We start from the raw sequence: 16,093 nt of genomic DNA on the forward strand, positions 1-16,093 counted from the left end.
TTTACTTCTACAATGTTCAATACTCTTCTCTTCTCTTCTCTCCTCTCCTCTCCTCTCCTCTCCTCCTCTCCTCTCCTCTCCTCTCCTCTCCTCCTCTCCTCTCCTCTCCTCTCCTCTCCTCTCCTCTCCCCTCCTCTCTTCTCTTCTCTTCTCTTCTCTTCCCTTCTCTTCTCTCCTCTTCTCTTCTCTTCTCTTCTCTTCTCTTCTCTTCTCTTCTCTTCTCTTCTCTTCTCTTCTCTTCTCTTCTCTTCTCTTCATTCTCTTCTCTTTCCCTTTCCTTTCCTTTCATTTAATTTAATTTCCTTACCTTAGCTTTCATTTCCTTATACTTTACCTTTCCTTTCCATTCCATTCCTTTCCTTTTCTTTCCATTCCATTCCTTTCCTTTCCTTTCCATTCCTTGGCCTTTCTTTTCCTTTCCTTTCCTTTCTTTTCCTTTCCTTTCTTTTCCTTTCCTTTCCTTTCCTTTCTTTTCCTTTCCTTTCCATTCCTTTCCTTTCTTTTCCTTTCCTTTTTCCTTTCCTTTCCTTTCCTTTCCTTTCCTTCCCATCCATCCCTTCCCTTCCCTTCTCTTCTCCTTTCCTTCTATTCTCTTTTCCTTTCTTTTTATTTGTTTTTTTCTTTTTACATTTCTTTTCCTTATTTCCCATTTCCCCCTTTTTCACGCTTTCTTTTCTTTTTTTTCTTCTTTTTTTGTTTCTCTCAATCTTCTTAAATAGGGAACCTATATTCGTCTTCTGCGGTTAACGACCCAGTAACTAATTCCAAATGGCGTTTTAAATTTTCCCGGTGGTTTATGAATCTTCAGGCTACCTTATTTTTCCCTATTTACTCACGTCTAGCTTCTTAGACGATTACTTCTTCACACCACAAATACAACCATTTTCCTTTTTGTAGTATTTTTCAACTTGTTTCGATCTTTGAGGCTTGCTCACTCTCGCTTCGCCGTCTTCTTCTCGTACGCTCGTTTGGATCATGTTTCGAGGCAATGGTTTCTGTGGTGCCTTATGTGTCCACCTGACATCCTCAGGGCACCTTGATCGGTAGCGGGGCTCCCTAAGTTTCTCAGAATTATCAATAATATCTTCTCCCAAGCCTGCTCCATCCCCTTTTAGCTAGACAAGCTCCAAAGGCAGATGTAAGCATATTTCAAAGAAACCCCATAACGTAGTGATGACTGGGCAATAGAAATATTGGCTATGTGGTTTTCTGATTATTAACCTTTATCCGTCTCCCTCTGATCAGCATGAGGTTTATTAAACTTAAAGTGATTAGGCAACGTAGCCAATGATATAGGCCATATTCCAGACCCATAGCACTAGATACATCTCTCCTCTTAGCGATCGATGTTCAATTTTCCTTGTTGGCTTACAACGGAAATGTCCTATTTGCATACCGTGGACTGAGATTTAATTAAAAAATCCCACTGTATGACAAAATCTACGTAAACTAGCTACTGTATCTATTACAAGACCTGGATATCACAGATGTTGATAGTCGGGTTGCTTCTATCTAGAGCGGTCAAATATCAGTCGTGTTACTTCAGATTTCTCAAAAACAAAAGTTTAAGGTGGGCGACCCGATTCCCCGGCCCGATTTATAGCCGCATCCCTCATTTATCCTATCAAAAGCGAAATGTCGGTTTTTGGGGAAAGCTCCGGAAAATTGTTTGCATCTCCCAATGTTTTATAACCAGGTTATAAACGGGTTAAAAACATTTCAATGCCCGGTTATCAACCCAGCAAGCACAAAACGTTTTCGACATCATTCGCAAAAGGTTAGAAAAGGTTGCCAGAAATCGTTTAAATGTCGGGTTAAGGGATCTGGAATGAGCGTTTCGACAGTATTTTTTTGTGGGACATGAGAGCACATCAGACATATCGAATTGCATTCTGAATACGAAGAATGTCTTTCTGATTTCAAATAATTTTCATTTTTTGAAATTCACGATATAATACAAATTTTATGACAAATTATTAGAATTTGGTATTTTTTACATTTGTGATATATAACAGTTCTCGAATTAAATTTTATAAATCTAATGATATATTCTTAAAGTGTATGTAGCTAGGAGCAAAAGCCGACGATCAATTGAAAATTTTGACCTTTCATATTGAAGATATGGAATTTTTTTTTTTTCCCAAAAAGGCCTAATTTTTTTTGGTGTATTTGAAAAAAAAAATCCATATCTTCAATACGAAAGGTCAAAATTTCCAATTGATCGTCGGCTTTTCATCCCACTTACATACACTTTAAGTATAAATCATCAGATTGATAAAGTTTACTTCGAGTACTGTTAAATATCAAAATATCAATTTTAATCATTTGCCATAAAATGTGTATTACATTGCGAATTTCAAAAATCAAAATTATTTGATATCAGAAGGACATTCTTCGTATTCAGAATGTAATTCGATATGTCTGATGTGCTCTAATGTCCCACAATAAATACTGTCCAAACGTTCATACCCCATCCCTTAAGGTATTATAAAGAGTATACGTTTTCATAACATTCAAAAACATTGTTTCATAACTTCTTGCAAATATTCTAACATAATGTTATTTAAGTGTTGATCAAATATTTGGCAAAAAAATGTTTACAAATAATATTTTACAATAGCATTTTGAAAACATTTTAAAAATATGTTTGCAATGTGTTTTCAAACATAACGTTTTAAAACGTTTTCATGATCTTTATATAACCCGACATTTAATGTTATTAAAACGTTTTGACCAAACCAAACACCCAAAATATAACCTGTTTAAAACGTTTTGTGTGTGCTGGTAAGGTCACAAAAAACGTTTTAAAACGTTTTATATCAAAAAAACAGAACAAAACAACATTTTATAAATGTCAAAATATTATTGTAAAATAAGGACACAAAAGGATGAGATTTGAAGAGAAGAGGCAGCAACACGATCCACGCCTTCCGATTCAGTCGAATTTCACTTACAAAGTTCCAGTAAACAGAAAATTTCGAGATGAAAATCCATTGTTGTACACCTGTCATAAATTATTTTATACACACCGCGTTTTTTGTAGTTTGTCTGATACCTCCTATGTACATACCCCACCTTACGTCAGTTTCTAAGCCACCGTTGAAAAGAATGAAATTAATCATCAACTTAAATGAAGAAGTCATTACAAGTGCGTATCAATAAACACATATGATCAATTCACTTGAGCTAATAATAAATATTCAAAGTTCCAAATATACTCTAATCACGGTAAGCCAAAAATAATTCAATTTTCCAGTACGTAGCGACTGAACAAGGCAAACAAGAAATTAATTAATTCAGGCCGTTGCGCTAGCTAACTAAAGCTAGGCAGTCCATAATAGTCGTATGGTAAAACCTGTTGCATCGTTTCATGAGAGTGAGAGAGTGCGAGTTTTCCCTCCACAATTATTACGATGATGATTGTGAACCAATACAGAGTCTCACCAGCCACTTAGCGGCACGCGCTACTTTCTCGCGAGGCAGTGCAGCAATTTGATCAATTGTCGTCGCTTTTTTTCTTATGAAGAAAGTAAACAAAGTAATCTGACCAATACTTTTCTACAACTCGATATGAACCTGGAACATACTCGGGATTTACAAATCGAGACTAGAAGAAGCTTTTTATTGTTGGCTGGATTTTTGGACCCGCTACATGTATTGGAACAGCATTACATCCCAAACAAATATTGAACTTTGACGACACTTTTGCACCAACCGTGGCTAGAGTTCGTCAATTGTCAACGATTTCTTAAGTTTAAGACGGCTGACTTTCCCTCAGCACTTATTTTAAGTGGGAGGAGAATTATACTGTAACTCTATTTTTGAACTGATTTTCTACTAGGTTTTGAAAGGAGCCAGTAGTGGCCGAATTGAAGTGATGAACCACACACCGAACGCCAACGCAAGTCAGAATGCATATGGATATGGGGTGAACTCGACGGAGACGGGTAAGTAATTGTATCAAGTATCACAGCCTCCTTAAAGGAGGTGTGCCCCTTTTAAGGATCATTTGCTATGTAATCACCGCATAACATTTCCAATAGATTTAAATTGAGCAAGTAAGTGGGTGATCTCATCGGAGGCCCGCTTAAAGAGTTCATACTTGTATAAAGTGTCTGAAATTCCCGGCTTAATTTAAGGAAGGTAGTTCATGAGTTATCTTTCCTTGTAAGAGATTGTAAATAATTTTGTAGTTTAAAAAGTGACTTTGACGTTCTGAGGGTCTCATCTGCTGCCACATTTCCTTGCTCGTTTTATTTGTTCCTCGAAAAAAAACCCAATAACACAATAATATCCAGGTCAAAATGAGAGTAGATGTCTTCAGGTGATTGGGCCGCTCAAAAAACAAGATCTTTTTTTTAGATAATCAGGTCTGATAATGGCTTGAATTTAGCATATTCCTTTCTTTTACGTTCACAAAACAACCCTTGTTTTAGTGTTAGTAAAAAAAATATTATGATACCAATGTTATGATCAAGGACATTTCCGTTCTGCTTCTCTGCAATCATAGTAATTCCGAAAGGAAGGTAAACCATTGATTCAATTTTTGGTGTCAGTCTTTTGGTTCTGGATGTATAGCAGACTCCAATATTAGTACACTTAATAGGCCCTATACTTGGTAACTGTTTTCGTTTAGGGAAAGAGGTACCTTTGAATGTTTCGATTGATACCAATTATGCTCATGATGATAGCTGATGATCAAGATCATTCTCGTTAGCGGCGATTCTGAAAGACAGGACAGAGCTTCGAATCAATTGGGAGTGGGACATCTTTTCTATTACTTTGATTTGAAGCTTCTTGATCCGATTTATGGACCCTTCCCCAGCCGTCGGGACTCGTCATCTTTCCTATATGGTTCAAAATAATGTTAGCAGAAGATTGTATAATCCTACAAACTCATGACAGTCTGCATGCGAAAAAGTTATACGTCCGCCATTTCTGTCAATTGAGACTCGACGTATACTACTGGAATCAAGAGATGTTGAATTAATGTGGAAGTAGAATATTGCAATGTACGAAAATAAGTTGAAAGTCCTATAAAACACCTGTATTAGGCTAAGTAAAAAATAAAACATGTTTCACGTCCGGGTTTTCGAAAAAAAGGAGGAAGAGGGGGCTTTTTATTTTCTATTTTTTATCGCAAAATTGGTGTAAATACCCATACTTAGAGCTGTTTTAGCGTACAATCCGTACATACAATAATGCCTGGAAAAGGAGGAGGCCCTTTTTATTTGTTGTTCTGAGAGTTACACCCCTCTAATGATCACAAAACCTTCCTAAAATGTTTCTTGTATCTTAACAAGGCTATAGAAAGCATCCCAACTTCCTAGACATATTTTTTGAAAAGTTATAACTGAATTTCAAAAAATAAAAATTTATTTGAGAAAACCTCAAAAAAGGAAGCGGGAGGGGACGTGAAACATGTTTAATTTTTTATTTGGCCTTAAATAAGTTGAAATATTCGAACTTCCAAGAAAGTTCATTTCAATTATAGAAGTAAAATTGAGTACTTTTATATATCGGTGATACATCTGGTATTTACATAGGTTGAATTCCATTTATATACAACCAATAAACCATTTACCCATAGGCGACCCGATATAGTACAGCAATTTATCTTTAAGTTGTTCGACTGTTGTGTTTGTTTCAACTTTAAATGAATTCAAAAGGGTCAGAAAGTCGAGATAAAACCCAGTGAGCGTTCGTGCAATAGCAATTGATACAACACCTGCGTTATTAACTAAATGTTTACGTTATGCTAAAACAACGAGACGTGAATGAATGTGGCGAATGCCTGAGTGTCGAGTGAAGTGGATCATAGAAATATAGGTCAATGTCAAATGTTTGTTTACTTATTTATTTGTTTGTGGTTTGATCCCTGGACCCTGCGGAAACACTCTTTGGTTGTCACCAGGATTTAGCAATGGAATCAATACATGATCAAGCCAGTGGAAAGGTCATAATGTCAATAATTTTGTACGTGTTTTTTTAGCCTGGCCGGGGGCACTTATCTTTTTAAAGTGACGGGCATGTGCCTGTCAATATGCCCCTTTTTCTGAATTCGAATATACCCGATGACCCCCTTTTTAAAAGTCATACAGATGAGCCCCTTTTTTAGGTTCTCCTACCCAATGACCCTCTTTTTTCTTGAATTTTATCAGCAAAATGTCATAAAATAGGCCAAATGTCATGTATAAGCAGCAAATGTTATCTTAGCAAAATAGTAGGCGTATAGATTGTAATTTGCTTCATTTTTTCGAAAGTTTTTACTCGAAGATGCACAATGCTTACCGTACTTTCTCTTCTGTTCAAGGATAAAGTGATTAATTCTGTGTTATAAATTTTCTTTATTTCAACAAGAAGGCCACTAATTTATGCACACAATGTGCATGTGTTTAATCTTGGACATATTTATATGCTCTTTTTTGATCAAATGACGTCAATTTGTATAAACGAGGTACCTCTTTTGTTGTGTTACAACTTGTGTAAATGGAAGAAGAGCCAAAGAACCGTGGCTGCCTCGTGCCATTTTATGTCAAAATATTGCTTTCATGTATAAAAAGTAAAATATATCGAATCATATAATTTATATTATGCTTGTTTGAAAATCCCAACAATTTTGTATTGTAGTTTGAACCATATCTCTAAAATTGTCTAAAGAAATTGGTGGCTGCTACATGAGCAGCACAAGAACATTTTTAAACCTTCACATGCAGAGGGTCGATGTAAGGGGAACGCACTTTGCTGAAATACCTTTGAAGTACGAGAGAATACTCCCGAGAATACTGCATTTAGTAATTTTGCGAGTTTTCCATTTTCAAACATTTACCAATTTTAGTGAACGAGGCTTAGTGTCAAAACCACTTTATGTACAAAGTCAATGGGGTTTGTTAATGATAAAAATAGCATAAGACAAAAACGCTTTTTTTTTTGGCCCAATTTAAAATTTCACAGGCAAGTTTTTCTCACCAACTGCACACTGATTCCTGTATCATTTTAAACCAAATCTGTGCATGACAACGTAGCCGATGTTTCTACCTTTTCTTAATTCATAAATTTGGCCAAATAGTGAAATTGAACTTTTATTGTCACTTAGAACTAACTGCAATGATAAGAATTTAGCTATATTTCATTTGGCAAAAGAGGATAATATTTTTTATCCCACAAAATTAGTGCTGTATTTTTCTGGAATATGGTGTAGGTTATGAATATCCAAATGGCACTGTGGCGGATTGGTACAGCCAGGGGTTTCAGCCCTACTCTTTTCGAAACTGACTGACTGTGATACATAAAATAGATATGACTCCCACACACGGGACCCATGGCTTGCAGTCCCGTTCCCCTCCATGAGTGGCGGCGGAAGCATTCAATTAAGGGGGGGGGGGCATATGTTTGTCTCGGTTTTAATGGGATATTTGTACTCGCAAAAATATATTAATTTGAGATTATTTTAGGCCCACATGAAGGCGAATTTTTTGTTATTTGATAGCCTAAAACTCGGTGTTTTTCGGGCTAAAAAGGAAGATACAGAGGATAATTTAATATTGCTTTATTTTTCTACTATTATGGACTTTAGGTGGGACGGCCCCGTGAACAAATTGAGAGGAATCTGTCCCGTCTATGCTATTCGCGTCCGAAGTACGGAATACTCTCATGATTCGCACCCAATTCTAAATGAACCATTGAAAATGGTGAAAATGGTCAAAATAACAACAAATAAAGCGGGTATTTATTTGAGCGTTCTTTCAGAAAGGTTAAGTAGACTTTTTGTTTACATCGTGGTAAAAATAGGAGCATCAAAAACAGTGGTTAAGGTTAGCAACTATTTTAAACTGTTGCGATTTGGTCGTTCACAAGTTCATCTTGCGAATGGTTGTGAGCTTTGGCAAAAATTGCATTGATTATTCCATAGCGAGTGTGTAGAAGAATTCAAATATCACAGATATTACTTTTGTAGGTCCTGTGGTTGTTGAGTTGTGTTGTAAAGAGGGCTGAAACAACAACACTTTTGTAAAAAGTACATAACTTATTAACAACAATAAATCAAGCAAGTTTTCAAAGTAGCCTATATGATTTGTAGAATGAACATTTGCAAAACTTCAAAGTGTTTTTTTTTCAATAATATTTTTATTTATAAAATGAAAATCAATTTTTTGGCTGCTTCGACCATTAATACCTCGTCTACCCTTAAGGGTGGTCTTAACCCTGGAATTACGGAAATTTTCGGGCCCCATAAGTATTATAAAAGTATACATATTTAAATGGTAAAGACTTGATAAATTCATCTGTGAGGTCAAATTTGGGCCACAATGCTCATTTTTAGAGAAAAAGGGAAAAAAATTCAAGCTTTTTTTTCATAATTTTGTGACTTTTTTGGTGCAAATTTCTCAAAGTTGGTCAAAATAAAAACAAAACCAAAAACCAAAAAAACAACCCCCAAAAAAAAAAAAAAACGCTTCCAAGATATTTTTATCTAGTTTTTAAAAATTAGCCTAATAAAAAAAATTGGCCCAAGAATTTTTTTATTACGTTGACCGAAAAAAAATGACCTCAAATTTGACCTCACAGATGAATTCATCAACTCTATTCCATTCTAAAAATGTATACTTTTATATTTTTAGACCAACAATTTAGCAGTTATGACACCCAATAGTTTCCATAATTTCAGGGTTAAGACCACCCTTAAGGGAAGGGGTATGAACGTTTGGACAGTATTTATTTTGGGACATTAGAGCACATCAGACATATCGAATTGCATTCTGAATACGAAGAATGTCCTTCTGATATCAAATAATTTTGATTTTTGAAATTCGCAATTTAATACACATTTTATGGCAAATCATTAAAATTGATATTTTGATATTTAACAGTACTTGAAGTAAACTTTGACGATCTATACTTAAAGTGTATGTAGGTGGGATGAAAAGCCGACGATCAATTGAAAATTTTGACCTTTCGTATTGAATATATGGATTTTTTTCCAAAAACACAAAAAAAATTAGGTCTTTTTGGAAAAAAAATCCATATCTTCAATATAAAAAGTCAAAATTTTCCATTGACCGTCGGCTTTTCCTCCCAGCTACATACACTTTAAGAATATATCATTAGATTTATATAATTTACTTCGAGGACTGTTATATATCAAAATGTGAAAAAATATCAAATTTTTATAATTTGTCATAAAATTTGTATTATGTTGTGATTTTCAAAAATGAAAATTATTTGATATCAGAAAGACATGCTTCGTATTCAGAATGCAATTCGATAGGTCTGAGGTGCTCTCATGTCCCACAAAAAAATACTGTCGAAACGCAATAAACGCTCATTCTAGATCCCTTAATATGATAATCTGAACAAAAAACGGTGTGCAGTGAATAGCTCCAATATGGACACAACCCAATGTTAAACAAATTCTACACAGTGATCTATTAGGATTAACATACTTTAATAAAAACAACATTGCTTTTCAAATCTTGAGTAAACTAAAGTTATAACTTGGTCTTGATAGCGCATATTTTAACTTACCCCTTGCATTTCGTTATCGCTATTATGTAGGCTATAGCCTACAGTGTATTTAAGAATAATTTTGGTGTGACTACAACACGTATTCTACCTTGATACTGTTTGGCAAACTGAAACTGTTTTACTGAACGTCGATATGACCACGAACAAAATGATCGTAATCAGCCTAGTGGCGCATAGACATCACTTTTTCAGAGGGGTGGCAAGCAAACCTTTAAAGGGCAAACTTTGGCGAAAATGTCAAAAGTAGGCTAAAAAGTACAAAAAAGCATCCCATCCTTGTAAAAGATATTGATTGTCGAGATCATGGCCATTAAAACAAGTGTATCCACACTTTTTCTTGTTGTATAAAGTTAAGCACGTACAATTCCTTGTTTTCATGCACCGCTCGTGACCTATTTTACTTTGTAACATTGATTAATCACGGCATTTGTATAGGAATAAAATCACTGTGACAGTAAAACGAGATTTTAAGGTTTCATTTTGATCATACGTTTCGATAATATCAAATATTTGAAATTGAATAAATAGAACACTAAATTTATAAAGGCCTGCTACATTCTAACACAGATCTAACTAAGCGGTTTGATTATGAGGCTTTAGCATACAAATTGCAAGTATGAGTTTGCAAGGGCATGTTTCTCAGTCACTTAATTGAGTCACACCCTGATAAATTTTGTGAATATTTTTGCATTTTTCTCAAAATTACACACTGGTAACAAAAGATGTGTATATTATAGGGGCAAGGAATCCAATTACTTCACTGAAATTTCAGTGATTCAAGACAAGTAGTTCATTAAAATTTATATCTGTTAAGAAATGAGGTACATTCTAGCGGTACCGCTTTTCTCATCATAAATAACGTACCGCTTGTCTCGAGTCGATGAAATTCCAGTGTAGTAACTGGATTCCTTGCCCCTATAATATACATAACTTTCGTTACCAGTGTGTTATTATTTTTTGAGAAAATGCAGAATTAGTCACAGATTTATCAAGGGGTGTAGTAGTGCCACCTTAAAAATTTATCAAGGGGTGTAGTACCACCTTAAATAAATAAGCTTTACTTACATTCCTTTAAGACGGATTTTTCACTGTAGTTCATTTTTAAATACAAAGGCTTACAGTGTCTGTAACATTTAAATCCAGTAGGTTAAGGTAACAGTGTGCTAAGTATACAGTGGTGATAGGTTCGTGATTTTCATGTTATATTATGGAATGTATTGTACAAATAATTCATTGATGCCATGCAAATTTGTGTTTTTCCTTAACAAATATGTGATGTGATCAATCAAAATCAGTCGGAAGTCGGAAATAATGACTTTGAGATATAGATAAACAAAGGAAATATTTCCTTTTATTTCCTTTTGTTTTAGAAACTCTGTAATTGCTCATATCTTTTGAAGTGGTTGTCCAATTTCAATGGGGTTTACTGCAAAATGTAGCTTTGCAAATGCTTGTTACAATCCAATCAGAAACTGAAAATTGAATATGACCGACTTCAGACTGATTTTGCTTGACCACACCACATATGTTAAAAACTACATAGTAGTTATTTGTAGCATGAGAATAAGACTTATTGCTAGAAAATGAACGGACATAATTTGTTACCCTTGTCACAATCAACCATTTATCAGCGTGGCTCTTTACTTAAATTTAAAATTTCCATTAACTCCAATTTCGTATTAAAACTAGAGCGGTTACAGCACCATAGCTGAACCATAGGGCTTTGGCAGGTTATTGTGGTATACCACTAACACCCAATTCAGATTGTGACACCATCTGGGGTCACACTTTTATTTTGTTTCCAAGATATTCGATGTAAAAAAGACACAAAATATGAGACGGGTCTTTTAAAGGCACATTTTCCAGGTGGGGGAAATTTTTTTCTATTGTATTCTTTACCTTTTTCTCTTTTATTTGACACCACGCGGGGGTCATACATCCGTGGCATTTCAAAATACAAAAAGGACCCTAAATATGGATAATGACCCAAATCGTATGATAAGTGTCAAACCTGGGTGGGAAAATATGTTTATTATAGTACAGTCTCCGATAAAGTGGTCAAGTTGGGTCTCAGAAATGACAAAACACCAACCACGAAGAACTCATGAAAAATCAATCAGAATCGTGAACTTTTATAGTTTCAGAACACGCAACAATGCATGGGTGATTTTTTTTTAACAATACTTGATCTTTGAGTAATATAACTTGTACGTATTGGGGGTAACGTATCTTTCGTAACGTATCTGTTCGGCATTTTCCCGCCTTTTTCTGAACTGTTTTCGCTTTCGTTTGACATCACTCGGGGGTCATATAGCATTTCAAGATATGAAAAGGACTCATAAGAATATTGATGCGGGTCGTATGATGAGTGTCACCCCGGCTGTGGAAATATTTTTTATTATATTTTTTCCTTTTTTTTCTCTTTCATTTGACACCACGCGGGTGGCCATACTTTCTCGGCATTTGGAGGTATGTCCATTTAAGGCCAAAAGATTGCTGAGTAAGAAAGTAAGTTGGACTAATATACCGTTGGCTGATACCATTTACCTCACTTGCATCACACCACCCAGGTATGATGTGGAGCTGTTCAAAGTGCACCCTTGTTTTTGATGCGAAATGATTCTGATACAGTGTCATGGTGGCAGCGGAAAAGAAGTTGGTGAAGTGTGCTGGTACATTACCAAGATGCATGAGATGCACGTTAAATCGCAAACATTTTTTTATTTCCGTGGAAAGACTGTGTGATGTGGATTGTGCCCTGAGTAGTTTAATTTGATTATTAAACTTTGTTTACAATTTAAAGCTACTTCATAAAATCTGGGATTCCCCTTTTCTACGTAATCACAGTAAACAAAGTCAGGACTATTTATGGATGGGGATTCCAAAAGTGGATATGGCATCATTGGGAAAACCCACAGGAAGTGTTGTAATATGATAGATTATTGGTTATAATTCATCTTGGGAATTCCCAAATTACATCATATGTTATGAAAGTAGAATGGTCTATTAATAGATTGTGGGTTTTTGTGAGTATAAAAGGTGAAAGCTATTTAGTTTGCTCTTGGCAGAATATGAAGAGAGTTAGTAGGCTATCTATATGTTGGTCGTTGTGTGCTTCAAAAAGAGGTACATTTGAACCAGTTTGTATGGCCAATAATGTGCAATTTCAATACAGCAACAAATGAGATATTGAGTACATGAAGGTGCTCCTCCTCCACAAGGGATTAAAATCTTCTGTCGACTTGCTGGAGTCTGGTTTATAAAACAACACATCTGTTAATAAAGTGGTCAGTGCAGAAAGAAGTCTGTTTCCTGGAGAACGAGTGTGATTGATGAAAGAAGCATCATTTTTGGGTATCGTCATCTGTGCAAGGAATTGAGTATTTGGAGAAAGCAGCGCCATTTATGTGCGAGGATTTTATATGCAAAGGATATATAAATGCAAGTGTACAATGGACTTCGCTGAACAGTGATTTTCACAGGATAAGCAAACATAATATACATCACCCAGCCAGAATATTGTAATCAACAAGAAGAAGGCTGCTGGTTAAGTACTGATTAGTTAAAATTGTGACTGTGTGATTATATTGTATCAGTGCATTTATCAGTAGAAATGCGCACGTGACCAGATGGCCAGCGCCATATTTGCATTATTTATTTATTTTTTTATTTTTTTATTTATTTATTTATTTATTTATTTATTTATTTATTTATTTATTTATTTATTTATTTATTTATTTATTTATTTATTTATTTATTTTAAATATGTACAAACTTATTATTTTATAAATATATCTTGTTCTCCCTTTCTGCTAGGCAAAACCCACCCTCCCCCTTTACACTCATAAATTAATGGGTTTTTTGCTAAGTCCCCCCTTCCGTATAAAGTAAAACTTTATAAGTCGTTTGAACCAAACTGACGTACAATTACAATATATAATACCACGACAATAATGTGTATGACGATCTAACTTGCCATACTGGCCGAATAAACCATGCATCACATACGTGGAATTGTACGTCAAATTGTCATATAACGTATGAGCGTGACATCTTCCTCAACATCATCCAGTCGGGATGTCGAGCACTACGGGGGGGGTATTTCTCTTGACTCCCAAATAAATAAATTCATGACCCATTCCGAAGAAGAAAATTACATCCCCCCAAGTTCCCTAGTATTATCACGTACAAAAATGATCAAATAACATCATCGGCAGCTACGCAGCTCTGACCTTAATGCCCTTAAGAATCCCATTTCGTCATCAATATGGCCAATTGCCACGCCCATTTAGCACGGAAATAATGAAATATAAGTTTTTAATTCAGCTATATCTAGCTTTTCCGTCGTTAAATTTTTTCCGTAATGGAAAACCCAAATAAAGAGTTTATGTTTTGGGTCAAATTATTTTGCCCGTTGCAATAAATGCCACTATTTTGCAAGAACAATTTACTTTGCAACCTGTCATTTTCGCCTATACTTTTGCGTGTGGAATTTGTGTACATCCGGGTACCTTACATCGTTAAACACGGTATGGCGACCTGTAGATGTCACGTGCGCATTTATAAAAGCGTATTTATATAATACCCGAAGCCACTGTTTATTGTTCATGTATCAATCATATTTTACTTTTAATTAAAGATTTAGATTTTGTTAACTTAATCAAACAGTGTATTATTGTTGTACATTCGTGTGATTTAGGTAAAGGGTGATTTTGGCCTTGAGTCATTACGGCTCGTTTGGAATACTCATTTCACAACGAGATAGATTGTTTACAGTGCAGTAATCGCATGCTGAATCACCGCTGAATAGATTTGCATTTTAGAAGATAAAGAATTAATTTATTAAGATTGCATGCGGACGGTTTATTAGTGCTACATTATTTATATTATGCATAAAGTAATTGTCACTTGGTGATAATCAATGCACGACGATTCAATTCTCAGTCAGCAGATAGGTGATTGGGCTATTCCATTTAAGATCCACACTACCCCTGTGGAAGATTTAGATAAAGACTTCCACAGAGGCAGTATGAGTTTTGAATACATTAGACAATCGGGTAACTTCCATTTGAAATACTCACTCCAGTTGTGGAAGAAATAGATAAAGCTATAATACAGAGGGAATATGGGATCCCTCTATTAGCTTCTATTGAAAATATTTCCAAAATCTTCCACAGGGGTAGTGTGGATTTCAAATGGAATAGCCCATTACAAAATCGTAATTATCTGAAGAACCACAAGACTTATCATGCTTATATGTGAGCTTTCGGCTTACGGTTGCTGAGCCTTCTAAAAACTTCTTTTGATCTTCATGAGTGTCATGACGAGAGGTTGTCAACACCGTCATGTGACAAGACATATGTTATATTTTTCACTATTATTTGTCATATTTGCATTTATAGCCAAGCTTTACTGTTCGAAACTTGATTCTTAAATTGAATAATTATATGAATACAAAACCCCCCGAGTCTATACTTTGGCCAAATTGAGTTAAGGGGGTACTACACCCCTGCCCAATTGTGTGTCTATTTTTGCATATTTCTCAAAAATTATAGTGCATTGGGGACAAGTAAGATATGTATATTATAGGGGCAAGGACTACAACTACTGCACTGGAAATTTTATTTCAGCATAGACAACAGTTGTGGAGTTACAGTCAAAAATGAGGGAAAACCAATATTTGATCAATAAATCAATAACTACTTGCTTTGAGTTGCTGAACTTTCAGTACAGTAGTTGTAGTCCTTGCCCCCATAATATACATACCCTTGTCACCAATGTGCTATAATTTTTGAGAAAAATGCAAAAATAGGCACAAAATTGGCCAGGGGTGTAGTACCCCCTTAAGCATGGGAAATTGTTGCTATACATAGGGCTGTCATATGGATGAAAGAACAACTCAAATTCATCCTCTGTGTCTATTGAGCATGTGAAAAATAGCATGTATCAAAGAACCACCCAATTCCATGATTTGAGTCTTGTTACACATTGATTGAAATCCAATATGTATAAAAGTTCACTTGTAACACATTCATTGCTGGAGAGTGACTTTTAAAAACAAAATGGGTTTTATAAAGGAAAGTGTGTGGTTTATATTACATGGCAGAATGCTTATCAATATTATACATACCTGTGTGCTTTATTTTGTATTATCTTACTAGTGGTAATCTCATTCCAACATTGTTGTCTTTGTATATGATTCAAAAAACCACCCAAGTCCAGCATTTAAAATGAACCCCACGAAGTCCCTGACATGCTAATCGTCATACCTAATACAGTTTAATCCACTCATTTGCACGTAAAACTTACCCTATTGACCAGGTAAATCTAACTGAAGGAATTAAAATGATACACGGGTTTTTCTCTCAAAATCACTTCCCATGGACTTGGGTGGGTTTTGTATTCATGTATTCAATTGTTAAAACGTGTTTTTTTCGCCTTGGCATATATTGTTCACGGTCCGATCCATCAACAAAGTTTTTTTCAATCAAGAATTGATACCAGAGCTTTAGCCCAAAGGGCTCAATGCTCAATATGCCTTCAATTGAATTATTTGAACATGATAGGC

The 16,093-nt window shown here is 35.2% G+C and overlaps 1 protein-coding gene across 3 annotated transcripts in view; it reads left to right on the top strand.

Moving 5' to 3' along the window:
- Positions 1-16,093, top strand: part of LOC140168117 (sodium-dependent dopamine transporter-like) — a 98,202-nt gene that overhangs the window by 31,019 nt on the left and 51,090 nt on the right. For all 3 annotated transcript variants that reach the window (XM_072191423.1, XM_072191422.1, XM_072191424.1), the window contains exon 2: positions 3,842-3,947. In XM_072191423.1, the coding sequence (XP_072047524.1) occupies positions 3,842-3,947 (106 nt within the window). The remainder of the gene's footprint in view (positions 1-3,841; positions 3,948-16,093) is intronic.

The sequence above is a fragment of the Amphiura filiformis genome, chromosome 13 (assembly GCF_039555335.1).
Source record: "Amphiura filiformis chromosome 13, Afil_fr2py, whole genome shotgun sequence".
Lineage (NCBI taxonomy): Eukaryota > Metazoa > Echinodermata > Ophiuroidea > Amphilepidida > Amphiuridae > Amphiura > Amphiura filiformis.